Source organism: Sipha flava, unplaced genomic scaffold, assembly GCF_003268045.1.
Source record: "Sipha flava isolate LNK unplaced genomic scaffold, YSA_version1 133_pilon_pilon, whole genome shotgun sequence".
In the NCBI taxonomy this organism is placed as follows: Eukaryota; Metazoa; Arthropoda; class Insecta; order Hemiptera; family Aphididae; genus Sipha; species Sipha flava.
The window spans coordinates 103397-115888 of record NW_020271759.1 but is presented as its reverse complement, the minus strand read 5'-3'; the positions used below and the strand labels follow the sequence as shown (position 1 = coordinate 115888).

Below are 12492 nucleotides of genomic sequence, written 5' to 3'. Positions count from 1 at the left end.
AATATAAAATATTGTAATGAGCAAGTATCTTACTTCAAAATGTATGTGGAATAAATAGCTCTTTGTGTAAAAATAAATTTATAAGTAACTCTAAATGCCACAAGTGTTTGCATTGTAATAACAACTAATAAAAATTATACTTATTTTAAATTAACTTTTGTTACTAAATTGTATTTAAAAACTATTAAAAATATTGAAGTTCTGGTTAATTAGGCAATATCAGTTTTGAAGATATTAATTTGTGAATACTACTTTTATCGAATTTCAAGTTATAACTAAAACATATGCACTAATCTCTATTATGAGAAAGCTAAAAATGTATAACAATTTTAAGTTTATATTGAAAGAATTGTAAATTGTTATTTGTTAATTCTACTTGGCTTATAAATTATTCTTTTCTTCTAGTTAAAGTTTTAAGCCATTATAATATAAATAAGAATATCTGGAATTAAACATATGCACATCAATATTTAAAGACATTTAAAGTAACTATTATAAAATCAAAAATTGAAGCTTGCATATAACATGTAACAATGAATAGAAAAAATTATATATATATGTATATATATATATATATATATATTTATAACTATTATTTCCCTAGATTTGAAAATGCAAAAAAACATTCAATAATTATGTAAGAGCATAATCATTGATGCTAAACTAGTATTTCCAATCAAACCAAATGACAAATTATGAAAGTCTTAAATTTACAATCATCAATGCCATAAATTAATGTTTAGTCATGTTTGATGATTGAAGTAGTTTAAAATTAATAATAATGCAAATATCTAATTTAATATCACCATGCGAGTTGATCTGGTATGAGAAGCCAAAATTGTTAGTAGTATACTCCAGATGAATTGTTTTGGTCTGTTTAAATTACATACTTTTTTGTATTGAATCTATATTTAGTTTTGTTATAATACCTTCTAGTTAGATAAATAATAATACTTAGTTCATTAACTATAAATGTGACAGTAAAATTGTTAATGGAAATTTAAATATTATTGAATAACTAACAGCAATTATAATAATAATAACAATAATAATTAATGAGAAGAATCCAATATATTTATTTTTGATATTTTAGGTGCAATTACTTAATAAACTATCACTAAATCAAGCAATCATTATATTTTTAAAACAATGGAAGAGAATAAAATATAGTATAAAAAACTGAATATATTAGCTTTTTTAATTGTGTAAACCTTTATATGAAAATTCAAAACTTTATTAGTCGACAGTCTAATAAAAAAATATTTATTGTTGTCGATTTCTACATTAATTACTTAGATATTATTTTAGCTTCTTTTTCTTATGTACATTTTAAATATTTCAAAATTTAATTAACTGAATTGATCTATTTTATACCATTATTATTTAATAAATGAAAACACTGAATAGTTTTGGATCTTTTTTTTATTATTCACATATTAAAATAGAATAAATTCATAACATAAGTAACCCTAGAAATTCCTGAAACAAATCCAGATCAAATATCATTAGTTCATATTTAAACAGACAAAAAAATATTTACTTACTTTGCTACAATCCCATGTTCCTTGGCTAACCTTGTTATGCAGTCATCAGACTCTCCCTGAAAATTATCTTACAGTTAGTATGGTTCAATAATAATTATCATTTTTTTTCATATAATAAAGAAACTAGTTATGTACCATTTTGTATTCATGTATCTAATATTAATATTGTATTCTAAAATAACCTAATTAATAAATACAATCCTATATTAAGATAACAAAATGACAAATAAAGAATTATAACAAATTTCTATTGAGTTGAATGCTAAGGAAGTTTGTATAAATATCTATTTTTCAATCAGTTTTAAAAATAGTCCTATATCAGTAAGATAGCAAAAAATTGGTCTGCATAACACAATTGTTATCATATTACATTATAATTAGGGTTTTGCCTTTATCATAAACATTACAGCAAATAAAACATATTGAAAGGCTTTTTTTTTTTTTTATAAAATGTTCATATAGGTGGACACAAAAATAAATATTTCATTTTGTAATTTAAATATTTACTATTAAATAATATAATATTAAATGTTATTTTCTTTCAGCTTCTATTAACCGGGACAAACTAAATAATCGGCAGGGATATCGGAACATGCTTTTAAAAATAAGACTGTTCCAGTCAAAATGGAATAAATGACAAGCCTAATTATAATAAATCGAAAAACTATAATTTCTAACATAAATCACAATCATACTTAATATGTATTGTTTTAAAGGTAATATTTTTTTAAATTAATATCTACCTATAAAAACTGACAATTTATACGTTTGAACACTAATAATTATACATTATACAAACCATTCGACGGATAGCTCCACTAATGGTGAAGATTTTGTGATTTCCAGTAATACGGCCAGTTGACGAGTCTATTTCAGCCAAATTGATCTGAATAGAAGCATGATCTTTTGCAGGAATGATACGGTTACTAGCTGAACTATAAATAAAATATTAAATTATAAACAATTTGCCATGTGGCTCGAAATGTAATCTTCGATAATTACAATGGACAGGTCATCATACAATTCCTTACCATTTTCTTGGGCAATACAAGTCAACGAATTCTCCTGCGTCGTTTTGCATGTTGAATTTTGAAGTTTTCTGACTAACTACGAACCAAAAAACTGAATAAGACGAAATCTAAAAAGATTTGACAGAAGTAAATACATCAAAGGCAATCACGATTTAAAGAATGAATTATAAAATCGTACACATAACCTCGAAATTGGTAGAAAGTTTTGTAACATCTTTGATTATACAGCCACTATCTGCCACAGATAAATTGTTGTTTATTCCATGATACTTGAGAATTTCCTATTTATTCACCAGGTGGCGGAGTCTAAAATACACACAATCATGTAAATTTTTTGGCTTCGTAATTATATCGCTCTAGTTGGCATTGTTTTTAATCAATTCTCAATCTTATGTACCAAAATGTTACATATCAACTATGATAGACATTAACTTGTTAAAAAGTTAAGTTTTTTTTTCTTTTAATCCGGCTTCTCATTACACCTTTATGTCTAATAAACCAAAACCGTGGTTTTGTGTTATATATGCACAATTTAAAATAGGTACAAATGACAAAAAATATTCATCTGAAATTTTAATAAAATATTTAAATACTTTCTCATACAATAGTACATTATACATAAATAGATATTCTGTACTTATGTGTTTCTACGCTTGTACAATAAAGTATACGTAAAGTAATTATTTTGTTATGAATAATTTTAAATAACCTCCCCCCCCCTTGAAATATCTAGCTACGGGCCTGATAAGTAGGTACTAGGGCCGTCTGTGGGAAAAAATAAAAAATTATGTATTTAGCTCGTATTATTATCGATGCTTGTAAACTGATGATTGTTATGACGATTCGATTATTATCCGGCGTTCAATTTATTATCCGATCATTACTGTTTTGTTGTCTGTCCGTTCCAGTTGCATCCAGTTTACTTTTCAACCAGGTATCTATACACAAATATAAGTATATATTATAATATATACTTATATTTATAAATACCTAATAAAGTCAGTGACGGATATTGTTGCCGTTTACACGCAATTTTTTCACAGAAGATTTGCGTTTCTTCATATATTTTTCAGGTAAGCAGTGTTTTTATTGACTATCAAGTAGGATATGTAAAATCATTTTTCATGCTTTAATTATAAAAATTGAAAATTTGATGAGATTCGAGTTACAAAAGTGTGGCATATTTTCTTGATTTTTATCCAGTTTTGTCTAATTTTAAAATTCAAATGTTTATAAAAATAGTTTTGAAATAATTACCTATTTTTCATTGACCAGTATGTCAACATTTTTCGCTGTACTAATATAATTAAAATTGTTATTTTATGAAGTAAAAAAATAATATGAAATAAAATATATAGTAAATAAAGTACAAAAAAAGTCAATATATTTTGGAAATTATATCAGATCAAGGGATATAATATTAGTATATAAGTACATAAGTATATAATATTAGTATTCTAGTATATAGAAATTTCAAATTTCTATGAACATCACTATTGTTGATTTTAATTGTTCACCAACGGCAGCGGTCAGGAACCGCGGCTCTCAACATGCAATCTGTGGCTCTTTAGAAAATGTATCATTATCGAGACCCGTAAAACATTATAAATTATATTGTGCAATATTATGGTGATAATATTTCTGCGGCTTTCTAGACATCATGTTTTTGTAACTTTTTAAAAAATCGCTCTTTCCTACGAAAAGGTTCCCGACCCCTGACCTACGGCACTTAGATTTACCGTCTCTAAAATGTTAAAGCTCCTCCAATCATCTGTTCTGCTTGCAGGTATACGCATACCGTTTGGTATTTTCACCGTCGCATCGGCGGTACATAAATACATTAGGTTTTTCTAATTCCTACGCACACGGTGCATTGTGTCCCGCCCCTCCCCGGGTATTAACCACCCTAGCATACCATCCGTCGAACCACCCAAATCGGACAAAAATCGTGTACTTCCAAGTGACTAAATATAACCATTCAAGTATGGTCAGACAGTTCTTGTGCCCGGTGAACGTGTCGCCATTGATCCGATTAAGTCGATGGTGCATGTTAATCGCCGGCATCGGCTTCGGCGTTTACCGTCACAACGCGCTGCAGCAATTCGAGGACGAACGTCGTCGAAAGTCCCGTCTAAACGAACAAAACATCGTTGGTCTCGAGTTCGAGGATACGGCCGATGACGGCGAAAATGGACCGTCGTCGTACAACCCAACGGGATCACCGGATTCGCAATCACCCGACCAGACGGAACCAACTGAACATCCGGTTTATGGTCCGAACGAATCACCTGAACTCCCCCCTCCCAGCCTGATGGGACGGTCCACGACGCTTCCGCCGTCCGATATGCCGGACAGCCGGAACTTGTACCAATTGGTCTAAACAATGAACCACCCAAACTAATGCCTTTCGGTCAAAATGGATCGCCCAAATCCCCGCAATCCGAACCAAGTGAACAGCCACCCTCTCCACCGTTAGACCCGGTGAACGGATCGTCCGAACTCCCGCCATCCAAACCAAGTGGACAGCCACCCTCTCTACCGATCGACCCGCAGAACGGATCGCCCGAAATCTCGCAAGTCGATCAGAAATACAATGAAATACGGAACCTTTTAAGAGTTCCGCTTTTAACCGCTCCAACGGGACCACCTGACGTGTCGGTTTTGCACCAGCCGATGAAACAGCCACTCGTCTATTCGTTGCCGACTTACGCGGAGTACCGTCGAAGTCCTCTGTCAACCCTGTACTTGGGTTTCTGGTCAAAAAAATCGATGGTACTTTTTGATTTGGCTAAACAATCTCCATCCACGCAGTCCAGCAGCCCATTATAATACTTACACTTACGATGTTGATGTTATCTTTTGATGTTATGTTAAATTTTTTATTTTTCTAAATTTTGTACAAACTATACACTGATAAATAGACGCACTCGTTTTTGTCGCATTTTCTGCAAATTATTTCTGTAGGTTTTGCAAAGCGCATAAAACATTAACACATACATTAAGCGAAGAGGATCCCACATTAACCCGTAATTTTGAAAACTATACACAAGATGTAGAAATCAATCATTTTTTACAAACAGGGGTTTGTCAAAATATTATTTTAAATAACATAAATTGTTTTCATGTTACTACAAACTTTTGTGTTGATGTAATGCACGACATATTTGAGGGCATCAGTCATTACAATATGTGTCACATAATCAATTATTATACAGTGACAGTAAAAATATTAACATTAGATACATTGAATTTTCGAAAGCAACATTTCAACTATGATGAATTAGAACAACAAAATATTTCACCTCCTATAAAGAAACATCATCTATCTAAATTTCACTTAAAAATGTCAGCAAGGCAAATGATGTGCTTTATTCATTTTTTCCCACTCATGATAGGTGATTTAATACCAGACGATGATGAAATTTGGATTTTTTTAATAAACTTTCTAGAAATCATTGAAATTTTATTGAGTCGTGAGTTGACACAACAAAGCTCTATTTCTCGTTTAATTCTCGTTTCTTAATAAATAAACATAATTCTAATTATATTTTGTATTTCAATGACAACTTTAAACCAAAACATCATATTTTAACCCATTATCCATCTATAATACTGAAGTCTGGGCCTCCTAGACATTTTGGTGTTTTCAATACGAGACTAAACATAAAGAACTCAAAATGTATGCAAGGGCAATAACTTCGAGGAAAAATATTTGTCTAACTTTAGCAAAAAAATACTCATTTAAATTTGCACATTTTTTATTAAATCAACAACATTACAAAGAGTTTATAATTTTTGATAAACATAAAACTAATTCGGATTTTGAATTTTTATCTAATATCTTAAGCATGTCATCTACAAATGTTACTATTTTTTCAAAAATTGACTTCAAAGGAACAATTTATGAAATAGTAAGTCATGTTACTTGTTTTAAACACAGTTTATGCCTATATAAAATACTTGAAATCGTTATAGTACAAAATAATGTTATATATTTTATTGTTGAACAAATTCAATTGGATTCTTATAATTCACATATGAGAGCGTATGAAGTTAGCAAAAATCAAAATATAATTTCCAAGACCTTAATCAGTATTAAGGAGTTTAGTGGTCCACCAATAGATATTAATCAAGTTCCTAATGGAAAATTAATGATTAGATAAAAAGATTATTTTTAAAACAACTTTTATTTTATTATTTATATTTTATTTTTATTATTATTATTATTATTATTATTATTATTATTATTATTATTATAATTATTATTATTATTATTATTATTATTATTATTATTATAATTATTATTATTATTATTATAATTCTTATTAATTAATATTATATGGGGTACATAAATAATAAACTGTATGGTTAAAAAAAATTTATACTTAAATTAATTACAATATAGGTTATATTTTGTGTTATTAAGTACAAAATATGAATCAAGAAAATTATATAATTGGAAACTTTGTGGCTGATGTGGTAAATGGAGACTTAACCTTGGGTTATGGCAATTCAGATTGTGATAATGCAGATATAACTGAATTGCAAAGGGTAACCATTCCTACAGATTATGAATTGTGTAGCTCACAGATAATTTATAATAACCAACCAAATGTGACAAGAGTTGATGGTTCTCTGATTCTTCAACTTACAATGATATGTTATCAAATGAAGAATTTGCCTTATCAGAAGTAAAAAAAAAAAATAAAATAAAGTTTCTTCTTGATAGATGGAATATGAGATATTTATTTCAAACTTTCATCGGTGAGTAAAAAGTTTCTATCAACCTTAAATAATAATTTACAATTATTGTCCTGACTCTGAAAATTAAATCTTACAATTTTTTTTTTATATAAGAAATCTAAATGAAATAGTTTTTCCTTTGAATAATTAAATAAGAAAAATTTCTTGGCATATGATTTGGTAACCTTTTTTAATATTTTATTTTAACAAAAAGATATTTTAATACCAATATGGAATTATGGTATTTCAAATAAAATCATTTGATATTCAATAAAAAAGCCTTCTAATGATATATTATAAACGCCCTGTTTGGGATGTAGATATAATCGTTAACGATTTACAGGCTGAATGGAAAAAGATTTGGCTAGGGTCTGAGGTACGTAATTCATCACTAGTTGAAGATCCAACGGTAAAAATACCAGGCTTCAACTTACCACGTGCCTTATGGACCACCCTAAATCGTATTAGAACCAACCAGGGAAAATGCAATTATTTCTTACACAAGTGGAGCATGGTGGAATCTCCTATATGTAGTTGCGGACAAAAGCAAACCATCAAACATATAGTCGAAGAATGCCTGTTAATGAAGTTCTCAGGAGGTATTGAGGAAATCCACACAGCCAGTGAGGAGAGCATCGAACGGATGAAAAACTTAGGCGTGCGGCTGTGACTATTTATAACTATTTATTTTATTTATTTGTTTTATTACTATTATTGTAGCTTATATTATTGTCATTTATCTTTTTTTGTATTTATTATTTAGTGCTTGCCGGAGCCATATGCTAATAATAATATATAAATATATAATATTATACATTAAATACTATATATTATAATTTAATAATTTATATTATCTATTAACTTATATAAGCTAAATATTAACTTATATAAATCGTAAATAAATAAAACGTTATTTATATTATGATTATAAAACATTTATGTATATTCGCTTAAACGTGCGACCAAAAACAAAACGATTTAATTTTCAAATCGTGCAGCAAACGCGACCAAATTAATTCTTTTGAGTCGTCCGCGTTTATCGTGTACGATGGACAATCAAATCTGTTTTTATATGATTGATAATTTTTTTCGTCGCGTCGCACCGCGTTCTCGTTGGATAAGGCGTTTAAGAATTAGCAACCACATACCTACGATATAGGATTCCATTACAAGCTCGACTCCTACATAAGCCCATTTAGAAAATATATGCCCGCTTATACCTTACACGAAAACCTAGAATGACACCTATAAGAGGACAAGTCCCGTGACCTATTACAATAAATACTAAGTGTTCTCATTAATTATTTAATTGTTAATTAGATAATAAATGATAAGGTTTTGTTAATGGGCCTCTTCCCACCAATCATGTTTCTCATTTCAATTATATTCTAATTAGTGTAATATTTGCTTGTAGTATAGATTGTACATTTTTCTTTAGTAAAAAAAAACTAAAATAAAATAAATTGTTGTCCATCCTTTTGATGTGGTAGCGCTAAAATTAATTATTTTTTTTTTGTTTTTTAAAGTTTTTAACACGATATGGCACGACCAAATATTTTTACAGAATGCACGGGGTACTTACATCGCCATCATTACAATTCAACCAAAATTCATGTCGATCCTACGTCCTATACTTCTCTGCATAGTAACAGCTATATTTGACTAAATACCTCTTAAATTTAATCTACATACTGCATTTCATTGATTAAATATTGATATTTAATCAATGCTGCATTTATAGCCAGCCTATTTAATAATAATAATAGCTTATTTACGCTCAATAAAGAGCAATTGAGATTACAGCATAATTAACAAAAGTTATACATACACGTAATAATAATAATAATAATACTAATAATAATACTTAATAATAGTATTTAATTATGTATTTATATAAGCATATATAGTATTTAATGATCTAGTGGCCTAAACTTCTACGATATATATTAGATAAAATATCTATGTAACTGATTTTATAGAATAATATTGTATAAAATCAATCACTGTAGCCTAGTTTTTCTGTTTTCTGTGCACACTTAGTAATATATTACTAACTAATACAATATATTATAAATTATAATAGTAATGATAACGATTAACGTAAGTAATAAACAGTTAGGTATTGACAACCAAGTTGAAGGTGTGTCTGTACATAGGGAAACAGTTTTAAATGAACAATGTAGTGTTAATCAATCAAATCAAAATGTTTTGTTATTAACTGAAAATGATCAAAGTAATACATTTAAAAAACATATTTAGCTTTAAATTGTACTATATTTATGTGTTTGTGTTTATTTTAGGTATTGACAACCAAGTTCAAGATATGTCTGTACATAGTTTTAAAAGAACAAAGTAAAATTAGTGATAATTAATAAAATGCTGATTTATAAACTTATTTTACTGTAGATTAGGGTGACCATATGTAAAAAAAAAAATACAGGACATATATATATATATATTTATTAATTTTTAATTGTGAAAAAACACAATTTTTCATAACACTGTATAACATTAAATTCATGTACTTTACTTTTTTATAAAACTTCTTAATTCATTTTGATGACGATTGTTCAGACATGTTTTCACTATTTGATCTTTCATATTTTTCTGAAGAAGTAATTAGCTTTAATAATTGTGGATTTTCTTAAAGAAATATATGAAATTCTGTACAAGAAACATTTTTTAAAATGTTGTTTTACGATCATTATCGATCTAATTGTGTCCACGAGAAATCGACTTTTCTCATATGTCCATAAAACATTTGTAATTTAAAATACTCTTTCTACCGACGCGTTAGTTCCGGGAATAGCCATTGAATGCTCTAAAATATTTTAAATTTCAATGTTGGATTATTCTTAATAATATATTTCAAACTCTCTTAAATGTCAATCCAAATTGGAAAATCTAGTACTTGAATCCAACGAAAAACTTTTAGTGGTTCAAATTGATATCCCCATTTTTCCAAAATGGTCATTTCGATAACTCAGATAAGTTCCGATAACTCGTAAACATTCTTCTCATACTGATAAATTCAAACAATCACAAGATTATAATTATAATCATTATTCATTACTTTCGTAAGTTTCGTTTTCAAATTAATTTCGTTTGATCAAAAAAATAGGACAAAAAGTGTCCTGAAAGAAGTTTGTCAGGACAATAGGACACAATACTGAAATAAAGGACAATCCTGTAAAAAACAGGATGTATGGTCACCCTACTGCAGATATAAAACTTGAGATGACAAATATTTCTGATCTGGTTTCTGACATAATATTTAACAAGTATAAAATACGTGATCCATACTATTGGCCTGAAAAAATAAGTAACAGTTTCAGAGAATACTGTACTCAGAAAGGACCCGAGTTTTTTCAAAATAAGAATGATGATTTCAAACAGTCTGCGCGTTTATATGGTATTTTATTTATATTCAATGAGTTTTATTTAACCAATAATGAATACAATTATTTTATTTTTGTATATTTAGATCACAAAAGGTTATTTACGGCGTCCATGTTCAAACGAACTCTACCCAATGGAGAAATTGGTGATCGAAAGTGGGTAATGTACTCAATTAAACAAGGATCCATTTATTGTTTTATGTGTAAATTGTTTTCAAGTCGTTTAAATAGTCTTTTTGTTAGCAAAGGATTTGATAATTGGAAGAAATATGAGAAATTATCATAACATGAAAACAGTATTGATCATAGAAGTGCATTTACAAAATGGCTATTACGTTCAAATGTTAACTATTCAATATATAAAGATATGTTGAAACAAATATCAATGGAGACAAAATACTGGAATGATGTTGTGATTCGTGTAATTTCTGTAATTACATTTCTTACATATAGAGATTTATCATTAAGTGGTGATAATGGAGTATTTGGTGTTACTAACAATGGAAATGTTCTTGATACACCTATTGGAACTTATTTCTAAATTCGATCCATTTTTAAAATCCATATAGAAAAGAACGGTAATAAAGGAAAAGGACATCCTTCGTATCTTTCTAAAACCATATGCAATGAAATAATAATTTTATTACAAAATAATGTTATACATTTTATATTAGCTCAAATAAAAGAAGCAAAATATTTTTCTTTTATCATCGATTCCATTCCAGACCAATCAAAAGTAGATTAAATGGCTATTGTAATTCGGTACTACACATTAACCAGTGTTTATGAAAGATTAGTTCATTTAAGTTCTATCAAAGGCTTCGTAAAAATTTTGGCCTCTAGGCCTCTAAATGTCTTAATCCAAGCTTGATTCCGCCTAATGTAGGCGTCTGTTAATTTGTGTAACAGGATTTTCAAAATGTTTCTTTGATGCAAAAACAGTATCTTAAAAGTTAAACAAATGCAAGTTTCGTTGTATTACCAATCTTAAATACACAGAAATGCATAAATGAATTAATATTAAAATGTAATCAAAGATCATTAAACACTGGCTAGATTGATAACGTTTTCTTTAACAGACTTATCAATATGAAAATCAATGGAAAATCAATAATATATATTTCAATCAGTATGGTTATATACAGTAATAATGTATTTTTGTATTAGCCAATAAATATTTAAATTACAAAATTATATACTTATTTTATTTTCGTATCAAAATAAAAAAAGTCATTCAATATAATGTCCCGGCTTAGGGATTTAAAAATCTGGCAACCCTACCTACTACTATTATCCAGTTAGAAGACTGAAGAGATGAAAGACGAACTTCCACCACCATTATTTAAATAATAAATTTATATACTTTTACAATAAAAACTCTGGTTTTCTTTACAAAATGAGTATTGAATACTTAAATGTAAATTAACATGAAAACATTTTGGGATGCTAAGCACACACAAGCTCCCCCTAAATTGCACCTATGATTCCAATTATCCTCCCTCCTTAACTCCAAAATATTTATCAAAAACCCGCATCAATCCCGTTACCCTCTTCAATGCAAATACTACAGCAATACGGTCACACTCGATCCTGCTGTAGCGAATCACCACGTTGTGTCAAATGCGGCAACAACCATTTAACCAAGGACTGTGTCAAATCTTCGAAACTGCCTGCAAAGTGTGCATTATGTTCTGGCGCACATACCGCAAACTTAAAAGGTTGTCCTTCATTAAAGAAATTTATAAACACCTATTATAAGAATTATAAGAATGGTTA

General features: G+C 28.5%; 3 protein-coding genes across 4 annotated transcripts; 2 read left to right on the top strand and 1 right to left on the bottom strand.

Annotated features, from left to right (window-relative positions):
• Window positions 1–1404: 1404 nt before the first annotated feature.
• On the bottom strand, window positions 1405–2739 carry LOC112679265 (40S ribosomal protein S21). Its single transcript, XM_025549002.1, has 4 exons — window positions 2576–2739; window positions 2344–2479; window positions 1545–1600; window positions 1405–1479 (listed from the first exon to the last, which is right to left on the bottom strand). The coding sequence occupies exons 1-4, from the start codon at window positions 2623–2625 to the stop codon at window positions 1470–1472; spliced, it is 252 nt and encodes an 83-aa protein (XP_025404787.1). The 5' UTR covers window positions 2626–2739; the 3' UTR covers window positions 1405–1469.
• A 494-nt stretch (window positions 2740–3233) lies between these two features.
• On the top strand, window positions 3234–5652 carry LOC112679276 (protein transport protein SEC31-like). 2 transcript variants are annotated; one of them, XM_025549017.1, is made up of 2 exons: window positions 3234–3648; window positions 4362–5652. In XM_025549017.1, exon 2 carries the CDS (start codon window positions 4976–4978, stop codon window positions 5402–5404), a length of 429 nt encoding a protein of 142 aa, XP_025404802.1. In that variant the 5' UTR covers window positions 3234–3648; window positions 4362–4975; the 3' UTR covers window positions 5405–5652. Both variants share the same exon structure in this region, with proteins under 2 accessions (XP_025404802.1, XP_025404803.1).
• A 4171-nt stretch (window positions 5653–9823) lies between these two features.
• Window positions 9824–11115, top strand: LOC112679290 (zinc finger MYM-type protein 5-like). Its single transcript, XM_025549033.1, has 2 exons — window positions 9824–10730; window positions 10803–11115. The coding sequence occupies exons 1-2, from the start codon at window positions 10520–10522 to the stop codon at window positions 11000–11002; spliced, it is 411 nt and encodes a 136-aa protein (XP_025404818.1). The 5' UTR covers window positions 9824–10519; the 3' UTR covers window positions 11003–11115.
• The last annotated feature ends 1377 nt before the right edge of the window (window positions 11116–12492 follow it).

Excerpts from the sequence above, each read along its gene's own strand:
- LOC112679265 (XM_025549002.1), bottom strand. The coding sequence starts at position 2,625 with ATGCAAAACGACGCAGGAGAATTCGTTGACTTGTATTGCCCAAGAAAA. Across the intron at positions 2,480-2,575 it reads TTGTATTGCCCAAGAAAATG|TTCAGCTAGTAACCGTATCA; the intron begins GTAAGGAATTGT and ends TTTTATTTATAG. Across the intron at positions 1,601-2,343 it reads GTGGAGCTATCCGTCGAATG|GGAGAGTCTGATGACTGCAT; the intron begins GTTTGTATAATG and ends GATAATTTTCAG.
- LOC112679276 (XM_025549017.1), top strand. The coding sequence starts at position 4,976 with ATGCCTTTCGGTCAAAATGGATCGCCCAAATCCCCGCAATCCGAACCA.
- LOC112679290 (XM_025549033.1), top strand. The coding sequence starts at position 10,520 with ATGTATGGTCACCCTACTGCAGATATAAAACTTGAGATGACAAATATT. Across the intron at positions 10,731-10,802 it reads ACAGTCTGCGCGTTTATATG|ATCACAAAAGGTTATTTACG; the intron begins GTATTTTATTTA and ends TTGTATATTTAG.